Source organism: Ranitomeya variabilis, chromosome 2 (genome assembly GCF_051348905.1).
Source record: "Ranitomeya variabilis isolate aRanVar5 chromosome 2, aRanVar5.hap1, whole genome shotgun sequence".
Taxonomy (NCBI): domain Eukaryota; kingdom Metazoa; phylum Chordata; class Amphibia; order Anura; family Dendrobatidae; genus Ranitomeya; species Ranitomeya variabilis.
This window is the reverse complement of record NC_135233.1, coordinates 23,912,334-23,936,911: the sequence shown is the minus strand read 5'-3', so window position 1 is coordinate 23,936,911 and position 24,578 is coordinate 23,912,334. Positions and strand designations below refer to the sequence as shown.

Here is a 24,578-nt window from a genome sequence, read left to right as displayed (position 1 = left end):
CCTCTCAATCAACCAAACCAGACCTCACACTTTGCACTGATGAGGAGCAGCAGCCCGAAACACCGTGTCTGCAAACTGAGATTCTGCTTTGGCTTTTATCCTAAGTCATGCGACAAAGCTCGTTAAAGGGTCAACATTGACTTCTAGGATCGCTACTTCCTATAGGTGGCGCTAGAGTTCTAGTCCTCTTCCTCTCTAAAAAGACAATTTGCAAACTAAAATTAGCAAATTTTAGACAGTTTTATGTCTGCGCACATCCACCGCCCCTAACTGCAGCCCAACGCACCTGCACACTCCCCCCCCTGAAATACTCTGCGCTGCTGATTCCTGAATCCTCCCAGTCAGTGATCGTATTCTCCACACATCACAACAAAAGCAAATGAGACCATTACCTTCTCTCAGGCGATGCACGATGAAGGTGAATCCCGTGGTACGAGGGTGCAGGACGTATTCATACTTCTCCAGTGCATTCTTTTCAGCAAATTCATGGCTGCGAGCTTTGGTGTTGTCTTAAACAAAAAAAAAAAGTGGAATAATGCATTTCATCTTTTGAGGGATCAGACAATCAGACAAAATATAAAAACCGTGTATTGTACTCCAGAGCTGCACTCACTATTCTGCTGGAGCAGTCACTGTGTACATACATTACAGTACTGATCCTGAGTTATATCCTGTATTATACTCCAGAGCTGCACTCACTATTCTGCTGGTGCAGTCACTCTGTACATACATTACATTACTGATCCTGAGTTATATCCTGTATTATACTCCAGAGCTGCACGCACTATTCTGCTGGTGCAGTCACTGTGTACATACATTACATTACTGATCCTGAGTTACATCCTGTATTATACTCCAGAGCTGCACTCACTAATCTGCTGGTGCAGTCACTGTGTACATACATTACATTACTGATCCTGAGTTACATCCTGTATTATACTCCAGAGCTGCACTCACTATTCTGCTGGTGCAGTCACTCTGTACATACATTACATTACTGATCCTGAGTTATATCCTGTATTATACTCCAGAGCTGCACGCACTATTCTGCTGGTGCAGTCACTGTGTACATACATTACATTACTGATCCTGAGTTACATCCTGTATTATACTCCAGAGCTGCACTCACTAATCTGCTGGTGCAGTCACTGTGTACATACATTACATTACTGATCCTGAGTTACATCCTGTATTATACTCCAGAGCTGCACTCACTATTCTGCTGGTGCAGTCACTGTGTACATACATTACATTACTGATCCTGAGTTACCTCCTGTATTATACCCCAGAGCTGCACTCACTATTCTGCTGGTGCAGTCACTGTGTACATACATTACATTACTGATCCTGAGTTACATCCTGTATTATACTCCAGAGCTGCACGCACTATTCTGCTGGTGCAGTCACTGTGTACATACATTACATTACTGATCCTGAGTTACATCCTGTATTATACTCCAGAGCTGCACTCACTAATCTGCTGGTGCAGTCACTGTGTGCATACATTACATTACTGATCCTGAGTTACATCCTGTATTATACCCCAGAGCTGCACTCACTATTCTGCTGGTGCAGTCACTGTGTACATACATTACACTACTGATCCTGAGTTACATCCTGTATTATACCCCAGAGCTGCACTCACTATTCTGCTGGTGCAGTCACTGTGTACATACATTACATTACTGATCCTGAGTTACCTCCTGTATTATACCCCAGAGCTGCACTCACTATTCTGCTGGTGCAGTCACTGTGTACATACATTACATTACTGATCCTGAGTTACATCCTGTATTATACTCCAGAGCTGCACTCACTATTCTGCTGGTGCAGTCACTGTGTACATACATTACATTACTGATCCTGAGTTACCTCCTGTATTATACCCCAGAGCTGCACTCACTATTCTGCAGGGAGCTCTGCACATCATCCCCAGCAGTGAGCGGGCCCCTCTGCTCTGCCCGTTGTGCGTCCTGACGATGCGTCTTGTCCCCGATTACTGGGCCTTTCACTCCGCAGGCAGTTGTTTGGCAGGACAGGCTGCAGCACACAACGGTCGGTTCTGGCAGACGCTTGCCTCGTTCAGCAGAGCGCTCGCTGCGTCTTGTGATGAGCTCAGAGCTGCAGTTGCTTCTGGCACAATGCTGATAACCAGAGAACGGTGATTAATGGCGGACTGCGCCAACAACCATGAATCAATGGAAAACGCTCAGCCTGCTCCAAGAGTGAGCCGTACGGAAAATACAGAGATGGGGGGTGAGATATCACGAGGTTCTGCAGCAGCTGGGGTGTGTAATGGCTGAGGTTATGTTTTTATTATCAGGTTCTGCAGCAGCTGAGGTGTATATTCTGAGTCACCTATATCACTCATTCTCTAAGACTGGGGGAGGGGGGACTCTAATCTGGGATTATTCCAGGCAGGGGCGTCTGCAATCACACAGTCAGATGTTACCGGATCACTCCCTGGTGTCATCGGAACTTTCCCTGACTTTTTTCGGTCATTACTTCTACAGGTGGAAAGAGAAATATTAGAAATAATGATGGAAAAAGATTCCCTGGAGAAAACGGGGCATCGGCCCTTACCATGATATTTCCTACTCACGGCAGAGCGCGGCACTTAGTCTGTGGTTACACAACTGCATACGTGAATTAAGAATACAGCTCTGAGGGCGACTTCGAGGTGACAGGAGCATGGTGCGGTGCACTCATTCCATGCGCTGCTCTGGGATTTCTGGACGTCCATCTATGAGGCTTTATGACTATGACATTTGCTTCTTCTCTTTGTTAGTGAGCTGTTTGCACCATGTAACTGTTATGGCCGTTCCATACAATCTGCGCTCACTTCCCCGCTCATGTTGTAGTGCGCGTGCGGGCTGCGCTGACCTCTGTTTGCACCGCACCGCTTGTCATCTAGATATCCTCGGCACATGCCCAGGAGCTTTGAACTTGGTCGGTGTGGGCGGTGCTGGTGTGACGCTGGCGGCGTGGTGCACATGCACCGCCGGAGCAACATCATTGGGCAATTAGTGATCACATGGTTTTCTATGTGACCGCTCGCCATGGTTACTTTTAGGTCCTTCTAAGCACCATCCCTATACACCTTTAGAACGCAAGGACAATATCTATGCGTAACGCGCGTTGGGGATGGGGAGTCACACACCTGATTTTCTGATCTCCTGAGGTCTTTCCTCCACTGCAGAGTAAGAGGCTGTGATTTTTCTATAGAGACTTTCTGACCATTGGGGGCACACGCTTATACATTTACTGGCATATTACAGATTCATACCTAATATGTACAGCGTCACTCCCTTGGTCTTTGCATTTTTTTCGCCCCCTGGCTAACTGTGTACTCATTTCCACTAGTCACTTCTAAGGGTATGTGCACACGATGCAGATTTAGTGCAGAATTGGGGCAGATCTGCAGCAGATTTTTCTGCAGCAGAAACGCTGCAGAACTGCACTGTGATTTACAGTAAATCAATGTGAAAAAAAAAAAAGCTGTGCACATGGTGCAGAAAAATCTGCGCAGAAACGCTGCAGATTTCAAAGAAGTGCATGTCACTTTTGTGCAGTTCTTCAGCGTTTCTGCACCCCTCCATTATAGAAATAAAATCTGCACAAAAAACGCACAAAAACGCACCTGCGGATTCTGCCAGGAGATGCAGATTTACTGCAGAAAATTCTGCACCACATTTCCTACGTGCACACATAGCCTAATAGCGATGGTCTCTGAAGTGTTTTATGTCTTGTTTATACAATTTTAGAACTTCTAGCTACATTGTTTCATAAAAAAATCAGCTTTTTAAACATTTAGGCTATGTGCACACATTCAGGATTTCTTGCAGAAATTTCCTGAGCAAAACAGGACATTTTCTGCAAGAAATCCGCATGCGTTTTTCTCGCGTTTTTCCCCTGTTTTTGGTGTGGTTTTTTTGCGGATTTTTCCGGAGGTTCCCAATGCAATAATATAGTGGGAAATTCGCAAAAAATCCGCAAAATTAATGAACATACTGCGTTTTTTACCACAATGCGTTTTTTTCGCAGAAAAAAACGCATCATGTGCACAAAAATTGCGGAATGCATTCTAAATGATGGGATGCATAATGTATGCGTTTTCTGCATTGTGTGCACACAGCCTTACACTCTGCTATCTTCCTCCTTTTTGATACTATGTTGCGGAATGGTTTTCTGTACGTGACTTCATGGCACCGTAATGGTGTCAAGTCCAACAACCGAACATGTTACCGGGTTATGTAATGATGTACGGCAGTAGCCTGAACGCAGCTCCGTACATGTATGGCGGATGTCGTGAAGGAGTTAAACACTTTTACACACAGTAACAAGTCCCAAATCTGGCGTCATAACAAGCACTGAGCTAAGCCCAATACATTGTAGCAAATTCGGTGCCACTCGCAGCATTGTATAGACTGGATACAAATGTAGCAGATCCTCAGCTGAGAGAAGTATTAAAGCTTGTTTACAGAAAAAAAAAAGAAGATATTTACAGTTTCAGAAATGTGAAGGGGACTCTTGTAATTTGACGCCGCTTTTTTCTGGCAGATTTGAATTTTTTTTATTTATTTTTTTTTTATAACTTTTTATAGTTTTTGTAACATTTTTCACCCATTCAAATGCATGGGAAAAAAACGCAAGTAAAATGCAGGTATTATACACAGTTATTACTGCCAACAAAACCTGCAGCAAATACTCAGTGTGTGCACTTAGATTACTGATCCTCCCACGGACCTATCTATATAATTGTCTAAGGTCCTCTTCCGTCTGTTTGTAACGGAAATCCCGCGTCACTGATTGGCCGCGGCCGGCTGGGCGCGACCAATCGGCGACAGGCACAGTCCAGCCGCGAATTGGCCCCTCCCTACTCCCCTCCAGTCAGCGCCCACATAGCGATTTAGCAGTCCGTTAACGCTGCCATTAACCCTGTAAGTGTGACCAACTTTTTACTATTGATGCTGCCTATGCAGCATCAATAGTAAAAACATATAACATTAAAAATAATTTTAAAAAAAACAAAAAACATTCTCACCTTCCGGCGTCCGCGGTAGCCTTTCCCGCTCCTTGTGACGCTGCGGTCCCAAGAATGCATTGCAGCAACGACCTGTGATGAAGTAGCGGTCTCGCGAGACCGCTACATCACGGGTTATTGCCGCAAGGCATTACTGGGAACGGAGTGTCGCGAGGAGCATCGCTAAACGCTTGAGTATAGTAAACGCCTGAGTTGAGTATATAACTTTTATTTGAATCCTTTTTTTTTTTTTTTAACAGGGATATGGGGCTCACATTGCTACATACTGCGTGGGCTGTGTCACATACTGCGTGGGCTGTGTCACATACTGCGTGGGCTGTGTCACATACTGCGTGGGCTGTGTCACATACTGCGTGGGCTGTGTCACATACTGCGTGGGCTGTGTCACATACTGCGTGGGCTGTGTCACATACTGCGTGGGCTGTGTCACATACTGCGTGGGCTGTGTCACATACTGCGTGGGCTGTGTCACATACTGCGTGGCTGGGCAATATACTACGTGGCTCGGCAATATACTACGTGGCTCGGCAATATACTACGTGGCTCGGCAATATACTACGTGGCTCGGCAATATACTTCGTGGACTGTGCTATATGCTACGTGGGCTGTGAGCCTCTTTTGCCCGGGGCCCTCAAAAACCTGCAGTCCGGAGGTGAAATGGCACGGGATTTAAATCACGCTTCGCCAATTGGTCGCGCCCGGCCGGATCCTGTGTACTCATTGCATTATTCTGAAATCTTCATAAATAAACTACATACATATTCTAGAATACCCGATGCGTTAGAATCGCGCCACCATCTAGTGTAATATATGTACACAGTGACTGCACCAGCAGAATAGTGAGTGCAGCTCTGGAGTATAATACAGGATGTAACTCATGATCAGTAATGTATGTACACAGTGACTGCACCAGCAGAATAGTGAGTGCAGCTCTGGAGTATAATACAGGATGTAACTCATGATCAGTAATGTATGTACACAGTGACTGCACCAGCAGAATAGTGAGTGCAGCTCTGGAGTATAATACAGGATGTAACTCAGGATCAGTAATGTATGTACACAGTGACTGCACCAGCAGAATAGTGAGTGCAGCTCTGGAGTATAATACAGGATGTAACTCAGGATCAGTAATGTAATGTATGTACACAGTGACTGCACCAGCAGAATAGTGAGTGCAGCTCTGGAGTATAATACAGGATGTAACTCAGGATCAGTAATGTAATGTATGTACACAGTGACTGCACCAGCAGAATAGTGAGTGCAGCTCTGGAGTATAATACTGGATGTAACTCAGGATCAGTAATGTATGTACACAGTGAATGCACCAGCAGAATAGTGAGTGCAGCTCTGGGGTATAATACAGGATGTAACTCAGGATCAGTAATGTAATGTATGTACACAGTGACTGCACCAGCAGAATAGTGAGTGCAGCTCAGGAGTATAATACAGGATGTAACTCAGAACATGAAGACACAATCTCAGGAGACCAGTGGGGGAGTATCAGGCATATAACCTACCCCTATAAGTGCCCGCTGTAGATATACGGCATCTATATGTATATTACACTGCTAGATGTATATCTGTGCACATATTTTGCAGTGTGGTTTGTGTTTTGCACCTTCTACCTCCTCGCTCTTCTTCGTCAGCTTCTCGTGTCTGGAGTAATTATATTCCCGCCATTCCAGTGTTGTCATTTCGGCAGATTTAGATGAATGGTATGGCAGGAACGCGCTGTTCTGTTGTGCCGTCGAATATCCATGCTGCCCACAATAACCTGCCTGTAAATAGCTAAGAGCCGCACATTTAAAGATTTGGCCGCATTTTAATGAATCTGCAGCTCGAGTATTCCAGGAAAAAGCTCCGGACACTGCGGATGGTTTCACGCGGACAAACGGAGAAAAAAAAAAGTCAATAAATCAGAGTGAGGCCGAGCAGAGACATTGTGTGCTGGAGGAGCGAGAAGAACATCAATTATAACCCAGGCGACAAAACACGCATTTCACTTAAGGGTCTGGCATGAGGCGCTAGCGCTGAGCCAACGCGCTGATGGGAATAATAAGCAACCACGGGGTTAATATATGAGCCCTGATGGTGTGGGGTACTTCTGTAATGGCCCAGGATACAAGAGGGGGGACATTGTAAGAATGTGGTGGTCATCAGTGGTGAAGCAGGTAGAAGAGACTTAACATTACGTTTCCACGTGTTCTTGGGTAAGAAAAAGGCAGCCAGGATACGAATCCCTGGTGATCAAGGGTAATGTGCCCTTCATTGGTGGTCTAGAGGAAAAGTGGGTTTAGTATACTATTACCCGGTGGTCAGGTGTAATGTCACTTGTTTGTTCTTGGGTAGAAAATAATTAGTTTGATGTTCCCTGGTGGTCTTAAGTCATTCCTCCTACATAGGTTCTGGGGTAGAAGAGGGTAATGACAATTGGTCTGGGGTAGCAGAAGGTGACCGTGTTATTCCCTGGTGGTCTAGGGTAATGACAATTGGTCTGGGGTAGCAGAAGGTGACAGTGTTATTCTCTGGTGGTCTAGGGTAATGACAATTGGTCTGGGGTAGCAGAAGGTGACAGTGTTATTCTCTGGTGGTCTAGGGTAATGACAATTGGTCTGGGGTAGCAGAAGGTGACCGTGTTATTCCCTGGTGGTCTAGGGTAATGACATTTGGGTCTGGGGTAGCAGAAGATGACAGTGTTATTCCCTGGTGGTCTAGGGTAATGACAATTGGTCTGGGGTAGCAGAAGGTGACCGTGTTATTCCCTGGTGGTCTAGGGTAATGACAATTGGTCTGGGGTAGCAGAAGGTGACCGTGTTATTCCCTGGTGGTCTAGGGTAATGACAATTGGTCTGGGGTAGCAGAAGGTGACCGTGTTATTCCCTGGTGGTCTAGGGTAATGACAATTGGTCTGGGGTAGCAGAAGGTGACCGTGTTATTCCCTGGTGGTCTAGGGTAATGACAATTGGTCTGGGGTAGCAGAAAGTAACCGTGTTATTCTCTGGTGGTCTAGGGTAATGACATTTGGGTCTGGGGTAGCAGCAGAAGGTGACCGTGTTATTCCCTGGTGGTCTAGGGTAATGACATTTGGGTCTGGGGTAGCAGAAGGTGACCGTGTTATTCCCTGGTGGTCTAGGGTAATGACAATTGGTCTGGGGTAGCAGAAGGTGACCGTGTTATTCTCTGGTGGTCTAGGGTAATGACAATTGGTCTGGGGTAGCAGAAGGTGACCGTGTTATTCCCTGGTGGTCTAGGGTAATGACAATTGGTCTGGGGTAGCAGAAGGTGACCGTGTTATTCCCTGGTGGTCTAGGGTAATGACATTTGGGTCTGGGGTAGCAGAAGGTGACCGTGTTATTCCCTGGTGGTCTAGGGTAATGACAATTGGTCTGGGGTAGCAGAAGGTGACCGTGTTATTCTCTGGTGGTCTAGGGTAATGACAATTGGTCTGGGGTAGCAGAAGGTGACCGTGTTATTCCCTGGTGGTCTAGGGTAATGACAATTGGTCTGGGGTAGCAGAAGGTGACCGTGTTATTCCCTGGTGGTCTAGGGTAATGACATTTGGGTCTGGGGTAGCAGAAGGTGACCGTGTTATTCCCTGGTGGTCTAGGGTAATGACAATTGGTCTGGGGTAGCAGAAGGTGACCATGTTATTCCCTGGTGGTCTAGGGTAATGACAATTGGTCTGGGGTAGCAGAAGGTGACCGTGTTATTCCCTGGTGGTCTAGGGTAATGACAATTGGTCTGGGGTAGCAGAAGGTGACCGTGTTATTCCCTGGTGGTCTAGGGTAATGACATTTGGGTCTGGGGTAGCAGAAGGTGACCGTGTTATTCCCTGGTGGTCTAGGGTAATGACAATTGGTCTGGGGTAGCAGAAGGTGACCATGTTATTCCCTGGTGGTCTAGGGTAATGACAATTGGTCTGGGGTAGCAGAAGGTGACCGTGTTATTCCCTGGTGGTCTAGGGTAATGACAATTGGTCTGGGGTAGCAGAAGGTGACCGTGTTATTCCCTGGTGGTCTAGGGTAATGACATTTGGGTCTGGGGTAGCAGAAGGTGACCATGTTATTCCCTGGTGGTCTAGGGTAACATTTCCTCTACTTCATGTAGCAGAAGGGTTATTGTGTTCTTCCCTCTGTGTGTAGAATAATGCCACCACCTGAGGTGCAGTTTAGAGCAGGGGCTCGTACACCGTGTCCTGTGCACCAATAAGGTGCTGCTAATTCTCCTTATTACAGGAGAGGAGGGGCGCGGGGCCTTAGGGTGGCATCACACTGTGCCCCTCATAACTTATATACATGGTCACAGTGCTGCTTGCAATAGCGCCCTAGTGTGGACCAAGGCGGGACTGCAGCATAACAGGGTCACACGTAAGACACCCACTTCATTCTAGGAGCCCACCCTGTACCTCTAATGCTACAAGCAAAATGCAGTCATAATCACAGACTGCACAAACCAAAAAGGCTTCCAAGTGCAAAACAAAGCCAAGAATTACCTATGTGAGCGCACACGGTGACCCGGACTGGAGCACCGCGACCCGGGATGAAGAAAACACATCAGAAGTGGGAGAGCGAGGACATCGCTTCATCTGAAACCTGACATCTCAGAGAACGGAACGTCACTGCATCCGGTCGGGATCAATGATTGGCTCATTCACATTTCTAAAAGCCACAACGCTCTGCCCGATCCGCCGCTCCACAACGCTATGCCCGAGCCGCCGCTCCACAACGCTCTGCCAGATGCGCCGCTCCACAACGCTCTGCCCGATCCGCCGCTCCACAACGCTCTGCCCGAGCCGCCGCTCCACAACGCTCTGCCAGATGCGCCGCTCCACAACGCTCTGCCCGATCCGCCGCTCCACAACGCTCTGCCCGAGCCGCCGCTCCACAATGCTCTGCCCGAGCCGCCGCTCCACAACGTCCTGCCCGAGCCGCCGCTCCACAATGCTCTGCCCGAGCCACCGCTCCACAACGTCCTGCCCGAGCCGCCGCTCCACAACGCTCTGCCCGATCCGCCGCTCCACAACGCTATGCCCGAGCCGCCGCTCCACCCGAGCCGCCGCTCCACAACGCTCTGCCAGATGCGCTGCTCCACAACGCTCTGCCCGATCCGCCGCTCCACAACGCTCTGCCCGAGCCGCCGCTCCACAACGCTCTGCCCGATCCGCCGCTCCACAACGCTCTGCCCGAGCCGCCGCTCCACAATGCTCTGCCCGAGCCGCCGCTCCACAATGCTCTGCCCGAGCCGCCGCTCCACAATGCTCTGCCCGAGCCGCCGCTCCACAATTACAACTGGCTCTATCGACTCATCACACAATGTCGCACTGTAACCCTTTGACAGTGAGGGTGATCAATGTGTGGAACAGGCGGCCACGAGAGGTGGTGAGTTCTCCCAATGGAAGTCTTCAAACAGAGGCTGGACAGACATCTGTCTGAGATGGTTTAGTGAATCCTGCATTGAGCAGGGGGTTGGACACCATGATCCTGGAGGTTCCTTCCAACCCTAACATTCTATGATATTGTGCAAGGACCGGACCTCCTCAATAAACGTACGTGCTACAAACCCCACATAGCAATAATCAATAGTTACCCTTAATTATTTACATAACACAAGAAGCACAACAAGAATGTAATACAAAGTCCAGAAACTGCATCCACATTATTCCGCGGCACATCCATGCAGGAGTCACATCAGGTTATAACAGCTAGTCAGATTATACTGAGGAGTCTATTGATGAAAACCACGACCCAGCCACTGAGATAGATGTGATCAGACACAAAACCAAGTCTGCTGCTAACAAATATACGGTATACAAAAACCAACAGAAAATACAAGTACTAGAGTCATACTATACACAGGAAGGTAAAAGGCCTCGATTACAGCTGCCAGGGGGCGGTCATCAAATATAACTACTATAATACTGCCCCTACGTACAAGAATATAACTACTATAATACTGCGCCTATGTACAAGACTATAACTACTATAATACTGCTCCTATGTACAAGAATATAACTACTATATTACTGCCCCTATGTACAAGAATATAACTACTATAATACTGCCCCCTATGTACAGAAATATAACTTCTATAATACTGCTCCTATGTACAGGAATATAACTACTATAATACTGCTCCTATGTACAAGAATATAACTACTATAACACTGCTCCTATGTACAAGAATATAACTACTATAATACTGCTCCTATGTACAAGAATATAACTACTATAATACTGCTCCTATGTACAAGAATATAACTACTATAATACTGCTCCTATGTACAAGAATATAACTACTATAATACTGCCCCTATGTACAAGAATATAACTACTATAATACTGCCCCTATGTACAAGAATATAACTACTATAATACTGCTCCTATGTACAGAAATATAACTTCTATAATACTGCTCCTATGTACAGGAATATAACTACTACAATACTGCCCCCTATGTACAAGACTATAACTACTATAATACTGCTCCTATGTACAAGAATATAACTACTATAATACTGCCCCTATGTACAAGAATATAACTACTATAATACTGCCCCTATGTACAAGAATATAACTACTATAATACTGCCCCTATGTACAAGAATATAACTACTATAATACTGCCCCTATGTACAAGAATATAACTACTATAATACTGCCCCTATGTGCAAGAATATAACTACTATAATACTGCCCCTATGTACAAGAATATAACTACTATAATACTGCCCCCTATGTACAGAAATATAACTTCTATAATACTGCTCCTATGTACAAGAATATAACTACTATAATACTGCCCCTATGTACAAGAATATAACTACTATAATACTGCCCCTATGTACAAGAATATAACTACTATAATACTGCCCCTATGTACAAGAATATAACTACTATGATACTGCCCCTATGTACAAGAATATAACTACTATAATACTGCTCCTATGTACAAGAATATAACTACCATAATACTGCCCCTATGTACAAGAATATAACTACTATAATACTGCCCCCTATATACAAGAATATAACTACTATAATACTGCCCCTATGTACAAGAATATAACTACTATGATACTGCCCCTATGTACAAGAATATAACTACTATAATACTGCCCCTATGTACAAGTATATAACTACTATAATACTGCCCCTATGTACAAGAATATAACTACTATAATACTGCTCCTATATACAAGAATATAACTACTATAATACTGCCTCCTACATACAAGAATATAACTACTATAATACTGCTCCTATATACAAGAATATAACTACTATAATACTGCCTCCTACATACAAGAATATAACTACTATAATACTGCTCCTATATACAAGAATAGAACTACTATAATACTGCCTCCTACATACAAGAATATAACTACTATAATACTGCCCCTATGTACAAGTATATAACTACTATAATACTGCCCCTATGTACAAAAATATAACTAATATAATACTGCTCCCTATGTACAAAAATATAACTACTAAAATACTGCTCCTATGTACAAGAATATAACTACTATAATACTGCCCCTATGTACAAGAATATAACTACTATAATACTGCCCCTATGTACAAGAATATAACTACTATAATACTGCCCCTATGTATAAGATTATAACTACTATAATACTGCCCCTATGTACAGGAATATAACTACTATAATACTGCTCCTATGTACAAGAATATAACTACTATAATACTACTCCTATGTACAAGAATATAACTACTATAATACTGCCCCTATGTACAAGAATATAACTACTATAATACTGCCTCCTATGTACAAGAATATAACTACTATAATACTTCCCCTATGTACAAGAATATAACTACTATAATACTGCCCATATGTACAAGAATATAACTACTATAATACTGCTCCTATGTACAAGAATATAACTACTATAATACTGCCCCCTATGTACAAGAATATAACTACTATAATACTGCCCCTATGTATAAGATTATAACTACTATAATACTGCCCCTATGTACAGGAATATAACTGCTATATGTAGGGTGAATCTGTCTTCTCTCGGAGATTGTACAGCAGGATTTTTATTTGCAGCGATTAATCCTACAGTCTATTTCCAGCTCTGACTAGCGCCAAACATTATTAATAACTTGTCATCTCTCCTTAAGTGCAGACAGTTACAGGATGACGACTTTCGGATGTTTCTTCTCCTCCTGCCAAGATCATTTTTTGTACCTCGGTCACAGTTAATCTGTAAAATGTTCCTCAGCCCAGTTTTGCCTCTGACACCGGACAATCTATGTATCTCCTTAGTTTGCTCCTCGCAGTCTCCTCCTTATTTTGGGACAATATGTACAGTGTTAGCATTCTGCGGGTAATGGAGTGACCGGCGAGAGGTCTCATGGTCTATGTGTATGTATGAAATCTGGAAGTCTTGTAGGAACGAGGCGTCTGGGCAGCCGTCTTACACAAACATATTTCATCTTCTTCAGTTTGCGTTGGAACGACATAAGAGTTTGAAGAAGATATGAATTTGGTTGAAGGATCCTTAGAAAAACTTGTTTCCTTTGAAGTGGATGATATTGACACGAGACGAATCATTTCCAACCCGAGACTGCGCGGAGACGTTTCACTTGGACTGACCCCATAAAACATGAATAGCAGCATCTGGGATCCTTGATGTATAAAGAGCCCAAAATAGTAAGAGTAGGAAAGAAAATTTAACTAAAAATTGGGGAGAAAAACTTGTGTCAAGACTTCCATACAAGGTGGGTTGTCTGTAATTAGGCCAACCCCAGAGGTCTCCTCCTAATAAGCAGGGGAGGGTCATGTCATGTTCTCCTCCTCTAATGGCTCCACTGTTATAACGAGGGGTAATGTACAATGTTTTGCTATTTGGAACAGGTCAAATCAACATGCCAGGACCTAAGGTCTCCAGAAGAACATTGTCCCTCCACACTGGCTCCACTGACATGTTTTCTTCTCACAAGACATCCCGATGTCACCTCTTTATTAAGAGAACGACACGATACCGCAAAATACACCCCAAAAATACAGTATACACCGGAAACACCCCCCCTCCTAAGACCCACCATATACAGGGAACAGATCATAAGACCCGCCGTATACCAGAACTGCCCCCCCCTCCATAAGACCCGCCATATACCAAAACATGCCCCCCACAAGACCCGCCGTATACCAGAACTGGCCCCCCACAAGACCCGCCGTATACAGGGAACAGATCACAAGACCTGCCGTATACAGGGAACACTCCACAAGACCCGAAGTATACAGGGAACACCCAACAACACCCGCCGTACAGAGGAAACACCCCATAAGACCCGCCGTATACAGGGAACACCTCACAAGACCCGCCGTATACAGGGAACAGATCACAAGACCCGCCGTATACAGGGAACACCCCACAAGACCCGCCGTATACAGGGAACAGATCACAAGACCCGCCGTATACAGGGAACACCCCACAAGACCCGCCGTATACAGGGAACACCCCACAAGACCCGCCGTATACAGGGAACAGATCACAAGTCCCGCCGCATACAGGGAACACCCCACAAGACCCGCCGTATACAGGGAACACCCCACAAGACCCGCCGTATACAGGGAACACCCCACAAGACCCGCCGTATACAGAGAACACCCCACAAGACCCGCCGCATACAGGGAACACCCCACAAGACCCGCTGTATACAGAGAACACCCCACAAGACATGCTGTATACAGGGAACACCCCACAAGACCCGCCGTATACAGGGAACACCCCACAAGACTCGCCGTATACAGGGAACACCCCACAAGACTCGCCGTATACAGGGAACACCCCACAAGACCCACCGCATACAGGGAACATCCCACAAGACCCGCTGTACACAGGGAACACCCCACAAGACCTGCCGTATACAGGGAACATCCCACAAGACCCGCTGTATACAGGGAACATTGCACAAGACCCGCTGTATACAGGGAACACCCCACAAGACCCGCCGTATACAGGGAACATCCCACAAGACCCGCCGCATACAGGGAACATCCCACAAGACTCACCGTATACAGGGAACACCCCACAAGACCCGCCGTATACAGGGAACACCCCACAAGACCCGCCGTATACAGGGAACACCCCACAAGACCCGCCGTATACAGGGAACACCCCACAAGACCTGCCGTATACAGGGAACATCCCACAAGACCCGCTGTATACAGGGAACATTCCACAAGACCCGCTGTATACAGGGAACATCCCACAAGACCCACCGTATACAGGGAACACCCCACAAGACCCGCCGTATACAGGGAACACCCCACAAGACCCGCCGTATACAGGGAACACCCCACAAGACCCGCCGTATACAGGGAACACCCCACAAGACCTGCCGTATACAGGGAACATCCCACAAGACCCGCTGTATACAGGGAACATTCCACAAGACCCGCTGTATACAGGGAACATTCCACAAGACCCGCCGTATACAGGGAACACCCCACAAGACCCGCCGTATACAGGGAACACCCCACAAGACCCGCCGTATACAGGGAACACCCCACAAGACCCGCCGTATACAGGGAACACCCCACAAGACCTGCCGTATACAGGGAACATCCCACAAGACCCGCTGTATACAGGGAACATTCCACAAGACCCGCTGTATACAGGGAACATTCCACAAGACCCGCTGTATACAGGGAACATCCCACAAGACCCGCCGTTTTGGAGCTGCTCAGTTACATTTAGAAAACGGTTTGCCTCCTGCCCGACATCTCCCACCCCCGGTAGGGACCATCGTCACCAGATAATGTACGTTACCACTTTATTAACCCTCCACCCATAAGGGGATTTAATGTTATGGCTGATCGGTGTAAGCACTTCCGTCTGGTAACACCGGTGCATACAGGCGGGCGGCCGCGGGCGTTTCTCTGTGGCTTGTTCTGCCAGAATGGACGGTATTTGATGCACATAAGCGGCACTTAATGTCATGCAATTAGCTCCGGGGTGGGGGGAAGCAGTCGGCTGCTATATGCATTAAGGGTAGAAAGCAAAACCCAGTTGTGAGGGCGGACTTTCCAGTCCAAACCAGTACTAGAGAACCAGTGCATGCACAGCAGCCACCATAACAGCAGAGAGCACACACAGCGGGCGCAACATCCTCTGTGTCTGGAGATATAGAGCAGATGATTGGTAAAATCCTATTAGGCGCTGGACAGATCTGCAGCGACAGCAGAACGCACTGCGTCATGGGTACGGTAAATATAACGACCCCACGGGGAGGACGACACGGGGGATAATGCTTCTATTAATACTCCGCTCTCTCCGTTGGCGTCTTCTGATTGCTAATTCCGGGAGACAGGTAGAAGCTTAATCTGGTGACGTGACCTAAAAGCCTGAGAGATAATCTTTCCATCCCGCGTCCTGGACGGAACGTCCTCTGTCTCTCCTCCCGATAAGTGTCATTACAGATTAGTTGTCACTTACGCGGATGGACTTGGCCCGGCGAGGGGAGAATCCTGGCACGCTTCTCCTAACCTTCGTTAGCGCTCCAAGGTGCCAGGGTTCTGGAAAATGCAACAAAACCGAGCCGGTGAAATGGATGAATCTGAGCCGACCGCGGCGAGGAGGCGGCGGATGTGCACAACATGCACGCATTTTATATCTGGAGAAACACAAGATTTTTATGGATGCGGTGATACCTAAAAAGGTTTTTTTTTTTCTTTTTTGGGACTAGAATTTTTGCGGTTTTTTTTTTTTTTTTAATAAATAAAGGGCGATGCACTCGCTACTTTACCTGGAAAAATTGCTGTAACTTCTAAAAGAGACTGTCGACTGTACTGAAATTTGAACTGTACATTCCTTGGTTCACGAGAGACTGAAGATTATAAGAAGGTGTTGGAAATGTCCGCCGTTCACCTTCAAGCTTGCTCCATATTATTGAATGTATTCGGTAGGGAGTCTGGGGTCATGGCCTGAATTTCTCGCTGTATGTTCTCTCGCCTGTGATTTGTTACTGTACACCCGACCCTTCAAAAAGCCCCAAAGAAAAAAATAATCTGGTGGACATTTTCGGACGTCCTCCATCATGCCTAACCAGTAATGTTCCTGTACGATCACCAATGACAGCATACACGGTTTGGACAGCGGATTTCGACCTCCAAAATTTCCTTAAAGTCTCAGTGTGGCAACTTTTTAAGGACTCCATTTTATTTTTAAGTCCATACCTAAAATCATCAAGGCCGAGCCACAGGCTTCAAAGAAGAAGGAGGACGGTGGCGACAGAACAGCCCCCACCGACACAGCACCACAGAGACGGACAATGGTTAGACAGCAGCGATCAGGGCTAGCTCCGGTAGCTGCCGGGCTGTACAACTGGCTGGGCCCGCCCTATACACCAGCACCTGACGTAAGACATACTGGTATGACGTCTTATACTGGGAAGGGGCTATGATGCGCTGTTTGCGGTGATCTCCCAACTCTCTCTGTACAGCCTGGGATCCGGAGGAAGCACAGAGATCCACTTGGTTCGCGCGATTACTAACCTGTCAGATCAGTTCCCTCCGGGAAGATGAGAAGTTGGAGCGGCTCCTTAATGTCACAGAAGTAATCCAGCATGGCCTCAAAGTGACTCTTGTCTTCTTCCCATTTCCTACGAATGAAGATGAAGGCGGCGACCTGCATGGCCCAACCTAGACGGGGACAAGAACCAAGACCGTCAGCGACCGCCGTCACCGAGCAGGAGCGGAGCACGAGTGTCAGCGGCTGGGATTAGTTAGAAGTGTGCCGTCTTTAGGTGGAAACAGCAATGTTCTCATCACTGACAGCAGAGATCTCCACAATAAAAAGATGTCTAAAGACTAAAAAGGCGGCTCTGTCAGAAGGGGGTCTGCGTAGTGAGCTCCTAACAGTCAGGCAAGTGCGCCTAAAAACACAACATACTCCACTCTGCTAAAAAGACGAGTGTCAGCACAGAGTGACTGTTCAAACCAAGCACAAGAGCTCGGTGTAAAATATGTAAGTGCGCCTTCCCACCTACCTGGTGTCTGTCTATATGAAGGCAGAGGTGTCACACAAGAGGGGCAGAGGTAGAGGGAAAGCAAGGAGGTGGGAAGGTGCACTGAACTGTTGGGTCACACCGAGGGTTCACCGAGCGCCTGTGCTTGGTTTGCAGAGTCACAGCCTGTGCTGACAGTCACTTTAAATAATTTGCACACAGATTTAAAGTTTAAGTCTCAAGTGTTGAGAGGGCGGATCAGAGTCCGACAAGACAACACGTTGTTGGCACAGGACACTACTCAAACCTCTGCCTCCACCAGGCTTTTGCCGAAAGTTATGTTAGCCTCAGTGAACCCCTGCGCTTGCATCAGCTGGTGCCAGAGAAGCGCATGCACAGTGGGCTCCCAGCTGTGGGTGTTGGCATCAATGAACCCCAGGGCATGCATTGGTCGGTCCCAGGGAAGCGCATGTGCAGTGAGCTCCCAGCTGTGGGTGTCGGTCTCAGTGAACACATGTGCATGCATTGGCCTGTCCCAGGGAAGTGCATGCGCAGTTCAGTTAGCTTCTATCTTTTTGCATTGGCCATGTTGAACCCGTGCGTACATGCATGCATGCGTTGTTCGCATTAAACCATTGATTCGGGCATCAGGAAGTGCTCAACAAGCCACGAGTCATTTGATTCCTGGAGCCATGTAGGTGCGGTGAGCTGGTTCCAGACGTGGGCATCAGCCAAACTAAGCTGTAACAGATGTAATAGCTCACTGGGGTCCACCGTCTGGCACTTACTGCACATGCGCCGGCCCAGGAGTGCACATAGCAAGCAATGGGCACAATGACGACACACAGCACTCTCTCGGAAGGAGGGTTTTTCCCGACTTGGTCCTGCCAACTGTGGACTTTCCACCAAATTTACATAAATATTACATTTTTTGCTTCTTAGCAAGCTAGAGTACCTCGAGACAAATGTACCCCCTTTAGGATTTTTATTATTAGTCATTGTGATGATAGGAGGAGGAGGTGAGCTGTGACATCACCTATTGTGAATGGTGGATCCTGTGTTATCTACTGTATATAGAGGTGTTTATCAGTCATTGTACAGGAGGGGGAGGTGAGCTGTGACATCACCTATTGTGAATGGTGGATCTTGTGTTATCTACTGTATATAGAGGTGTTTATCAGTCATTGTACAGGAGGGGGAGGTGAGCTGTGACATCACCTATTGTGAATGGTGGATCTTGTGTTATCTACTGTATATAGAGGTGTTATCAGTCATTGTACAGGAGGAGGAGGTGAGCTGTGACATCACCTATTCTGAATGGTGGACCCTGTGTTATCTACTGTATATAGAGGTGTTATCAGTCATTGTACAGGAGGAGGAGGAGGTGAGCTGTGATATCACCTATTGTGAATGGTGGATCCTGTGTTATCTACTGTATATAGAGGCGTTATCAGTCATTGTACAGGAGGAGGAGGTGAGCTGTGACATCACCTATTGTGAATGGTGGCTCCTGTATTATCTACTGTATATAGAGGTGTTATCAGTCATTGTACAGGAGGAGGAGTTGAGCTGTGACATCACCTATTGTGAATGGTGGCTCCTGTATTATCTACTGTATATAGAGGTGTTATCAGTCATTGTACAGGAGGAGATGAGCTGTGACATCACCTATTGTGAATGGTGGATCCTGTGTTATCTACTGTATATAGAGGTGTTATCAGTCATTGTACAGGAGGAGGAGTTGAGCTGTGATATCACCTATTGTGAATGGTGGCTCCTGTATTATCTACTGTATATAGAGGTGTTATCAGTCATTGTACAGGAGGAGGAGTTGAGCTGTGACATCACCTATTGTGAATGGTGGATCCTGTGTTATCTACTGTATATAGAGGTGTTATCAGTCATTGTACAGGAGGAGGTGAGCTGTGACATCACCTATTGTGAATGGTGGATCCTGTGTTATCTACTGTATATAGAGGTGTTATCAGTCATTGTACAGGAGGAGATGAGCTGTGACATCACCTATTGTGAATGGTGGATCCTGTGTTATCTACTGTATATAGAGGTGTTATCAGTCATTGTACAGGAGGGGGAGGTGAGCTGTGACATCACCTATTGTGAATGGTGGATCCTGTGTTATATACTGTATATAGAGGTGTTATCAGTCATTGTACAGGAGGAGGAGGAGGTGAGCTGTGACATCACCTATTGTGTATGGTGGATCCTGTGTTACCTCCTGTATATAGAGGTGTTATCAGTCATTGTACAGGAGGAGGAGGTGAGCTGTGACATCGCCTATTGTGAATGGTGGATCTTGTGTCGTGAGCCATGTATAGAGTTGTTATCTGTCATTGTAATCCTGCCTCTGATGATAAGGCAACTGCTCAAAACGGTTCCCGAAAGAAATAAGAACGAGTCTAAAATAGTCCCATTGACCAGTTTATGAATTGCAAGATAATTATTATAAGTTACAGAAAAAAATTAAATAAAGAAATATATAAAATACAAAAACCTTATATTATAAACAATAGATTATTTTCTGATAAAAAAAAAATGCAATATCAAAGTGAATGTTTTAACTTAAAAAAAAAAAAAATCCAATAAGTGAGCCCCTCGCTGCGGGGGATGGGGTCCCGTGGGGGTTAGGTCCGGATTAAGCAGCCGATAGGAGCAGGTATACGTGGAGGAGGAATGCACGGAGCGGCCTCAGCCTTATATAGTCACTTTCGAGGATTTCTGGGATTTCACACACTCTTCATTTGACCATTAAAGGCAAAAAGTTCCAGCTGTAATGTAACAGAAACAGCTGACGGCACAAGCGAAGATTCGGGAGAAAACGGGGGAAAATCTGCTGGAATTTTGGCATAAGGAAAACAAACAGAACGGGAGGAAAACAAGAAACCGACATGCAACAAAATTTGCGACCTTCTGAAGCCAGAAAAGACAAAAAAATAAATAACCTTGATGAATTTCCCCGTTCCCTAAGTATTTACATTTAATGATTAGACTTACTAGTTACAGGGGTCTCTAATCCTTAATTACTGCAATAAGCCGATTACAATGGGACCTTGTTATTTGTAATTTACCCGAGATGTTAGCTGATCGATATTCCCTGCAGTGCCTCCGCTGGAGAAATGGAGTATTACACAGTGTCCATTTAGATCAGTGAGATGTCTGGGAAATGAAGGACAGGAACTGGGTCCTCCAGAGTGAGAGACGCTCTTTATCTCCCACCCAAGAACACAGGACTCCCTCCCCCAAGAAAACAACCCCTTTAAGACAAGTTGCAAAAATCAGACTTCACCTTTAAAATTTTCTGCCTGGGATTTTCGAAAGCATGGTCTCGTAAAATGGCAGCAAGTAGGACATTGTAAAAAAATAATTTCTGCTGGGATTCTGAATTAAATTCTGTTCAAGGTTTTTTAAAGTTCTCGTATATTTTCAAGTTTCAAAGCAGCTTTAAGCTCTGAGCTTGTCGTCAGCGAACAGAAACATTTAATGTTAATTACAATCAGAAGGCTAAAACCCTGGACATTTTATGTGTCGCATGGTTTTACTTTCTTATTTCTTGATTTTCAATAAACAAAAAAAAAATAATCTTGTAATTCTCACACTGGCCACTGGGGCTATTTTAGACTCCTTTCCTGTCCTTTCAGCAGACTCATTATCATCAGATGCAGGATTACAATGACAGGTGACACCTCTATACACAGGCGAGGTCACTGCTGCTTTCCTATATCCGCAATGACCTTGGCACATGCTCATTAGATGCCACAATACAAAAGTCTTTTCACCGCTGCTGAAGTTCATGTAAATTTCCTGAAATAGCTTCTCTAAAAAGTGTGTGTGTGTGTGTGTGTGTGTGTGTGTGTGTGTGTGTGTGTGTGTGTGTGTGTGTGTGTGTGTGTGTGTGTATATATATATATATATATATATACACATATATACACACACATATATATATATATATATATATATATATATATATATATATATATATATATATATATATATATATATATATATATATATATATATATATATATATAGTGTGTGTGTGCCGGCGTGAGAATTGCAGCACATGTTAAATTTATATATTTTTATAGACTAAGACAGGCTACTAAACAGGCAGATACACTAATAGACAGAGACACATTTGTTAGAGGGGCATTCCCATCAGAGATCCTATACCAATATGTAGTAGGAATAAAAATAATAATAGTAGCATATACCTCTATTTATAAATGTATTAGAGTTCTTCTGATTAGCTATGTTGCAGGGCATTGCACCAGCTTAAATATCCATGGTTATGGCCACTCACGGTTAGTTGTTACTGGATGTATCCATGGATACCTAAGCTATCGCAATGCCCTGCACATGAGATAAGCGACATAGCTAATCAGAAGAACTATACTACATTTTTAGGTTTTTGGAGGTATTTGCTAATATTATTACACCTAATACATACTGGAATTTAATCTTGAAGCTGGGAATATCCCTTTAACACAAAAACCTGATACAAAACAATAGGTTATTTTCTGATGCCCCATTTCCTTTAAGAAAGGTAATATTTCCTCCAGGCGGCTCGGCTCTTGGCCAGTCTCCCAATATACGAGATCGGAAACAGAGCCGTCCGCCTCGCATCCTGTGTTTTCCCCATCTGTCACCTGAGCTGCACACAGAGCAGATCACCAGCGCGGCGGGAGCTCGGAGAGGAGCAGACGAGGCGGTCCAGCCCTCCGGGGACGCGGTAATGCTCCGATGTGACCAGAGAGCAGCGGTGGGAACATCCGGTGCCGGGAGACACAGCCGGAAGGTGAAAACACAGAACTATCAGGACTTCGTCAACTAAAGAACATTTGCTCTTGTGCCGCCGGTTTTCCAGACCTGCAGCTTCCTTATTCTTCTGATAATGGAGCTGATTGAGGCTTTACTTTTTGGTGTTTTTTTGTGTAACGCGCCATTGTTCGCAGTGATGCCATTTTTGGGTACATACAACACTGTGGTCACTTGTGAAGGAGACAGCACAGTGCCGTACCCTGTACAGTGGCCACGCCCGGTACTACAGCTCAGCTCCCATTGAAGTGAATGTGATCTGAGCTGCAATACCAAGAACGACCACTACATGGTATACAGAGCTGTGCTGTCCCCACACCATAAACTGGACCTCCACCGATCAGATATCACTGACCCATCCTAAGCGCAGTCCTGAATAATCATTAGGGAGAAGCAGCCACACGAGATATATCACATGAAATAGATCTGCGCGACACAGCCGCGCTAAAGTGCAGGGTCCTGCAGAGACTGATGAGCCACGCGTCCTCTCTAGATAAGAAAGTGGTTGGTGAATGGAAACCATCAACAAGTAGATTAGCTGTACGAGTGACAGATCCAACATCAGCAGCTTGTCTGAGGTTTTCACGGACCAAGAAAAAGCAAGAAAAAAAAACAAAACTGAGCCTTGCACAATAACATCCATATTATATCCATACACACCAGGACATGCACTGGTGGACCGAGCGGCCTCGACACTCACCAAATCCTGGGACGGCTTTAAGACTGGACTTAAGGCAGATTTTTTCCAGTCGGAGGTAACTGTATCTCAATAAGCAATTCCATAGGAACATCCAATCCAGCCGGGTGCGATGGTTCATGATGATAACACTGCGCTCCCCGGGAACAAATCCATCTCCTGTGATTACCACTTTGGTGCCAAATAACAACTCCAGCAAAGCCTGAAACAGACGGCGAAACGAGGGATTATACCCATCCACCAAAGTCATCCACAGACAGGTGACACAAGGAGAGGACGGGACACACGGCAGTCACTGAATTACATTACTGATCCTGAGTTACATCCTGTATTATACCCCAGGGCTGCACTCACTATTCTGCTGGTGCAGTCACTGTGTACATACATTACATTACTGATCCTGAGTTACATCCTGTATTATACTCCAGAGCTGCACTCACTATTCTGCTGGTGCAGTCACTGTGTACATACATTACTGATCCTGAGTTACATCCTGGATTATACCCCAGAGCTGCACTCACTATTCTGCTGGTACGGTCACTGTGTACATACATTACATTACTGATCCTGAGTTACATCCTGTATTACACTCCAGAGCTGCACTCACTATTCTGCTGGTGCAGTCACTGTGTACATACATTACATTACTGATCCTGAGTTACATCCTGTATTATACTCCAGAGCTGTACTCACTATTCTGCTGGTGCAGTCACAGTGTGCATACATTACATTACTGATCCTGAGTTACATCCTGTATTATACCCCAGAGCTGCACTCACTATTCTGCTGGTGCAGTCACTGTGTACATACATTACTGATCCTGAGTTACATCCTGGATTACACTCCAGAGCTGCACTCACTATTCTGCTGGTACGGTCACTGTGTACATACATTACATTACTGATCCTGAGTTACATCCTGTATTACACTCCAGAGCTGCACTCACTATTCTGCTGGTGCAGTCACTGTGTACATACATTAATACATATGGCACTGGGTGTAATGGGCAGAGGAT

At 45.6% G+C, this 24,578-nt stretch overlaps 1 protein-coding gene across 3 annotated transcripts in view; it reads right to left on the bottom strand.

Moving 5' to 3' along the window:
* The window catches only part of LCLAT1 (lysocardiolipin acyltransferase 1), a 224,634-nt gene that overhangs the window by 41,225 nt on the left and 158,831 nt on the right, over positions 1–24,578 (bottom strand). For all 3 annotated transcript variants that reach the window (XM_077282117.1, XM_077282118.1, XM_077282116.1), the window contains 3 exons: positions 23,567–23,765; positions 17,579–17,725; positions 393–509 (listed from right to left, as the gene is read on the bottom strand). In XM_077282117.1, the coding sequence (XP_077138232.1) occupies positions 393–509; positions 17,579–17,725; positions 23,567–23,765 (463 nt within the window). The remainder of the gene's footprint in view (positions 1–392; positions 510–17,578; positions 17,726–23,566; positions 23,766–24,578) is intronic.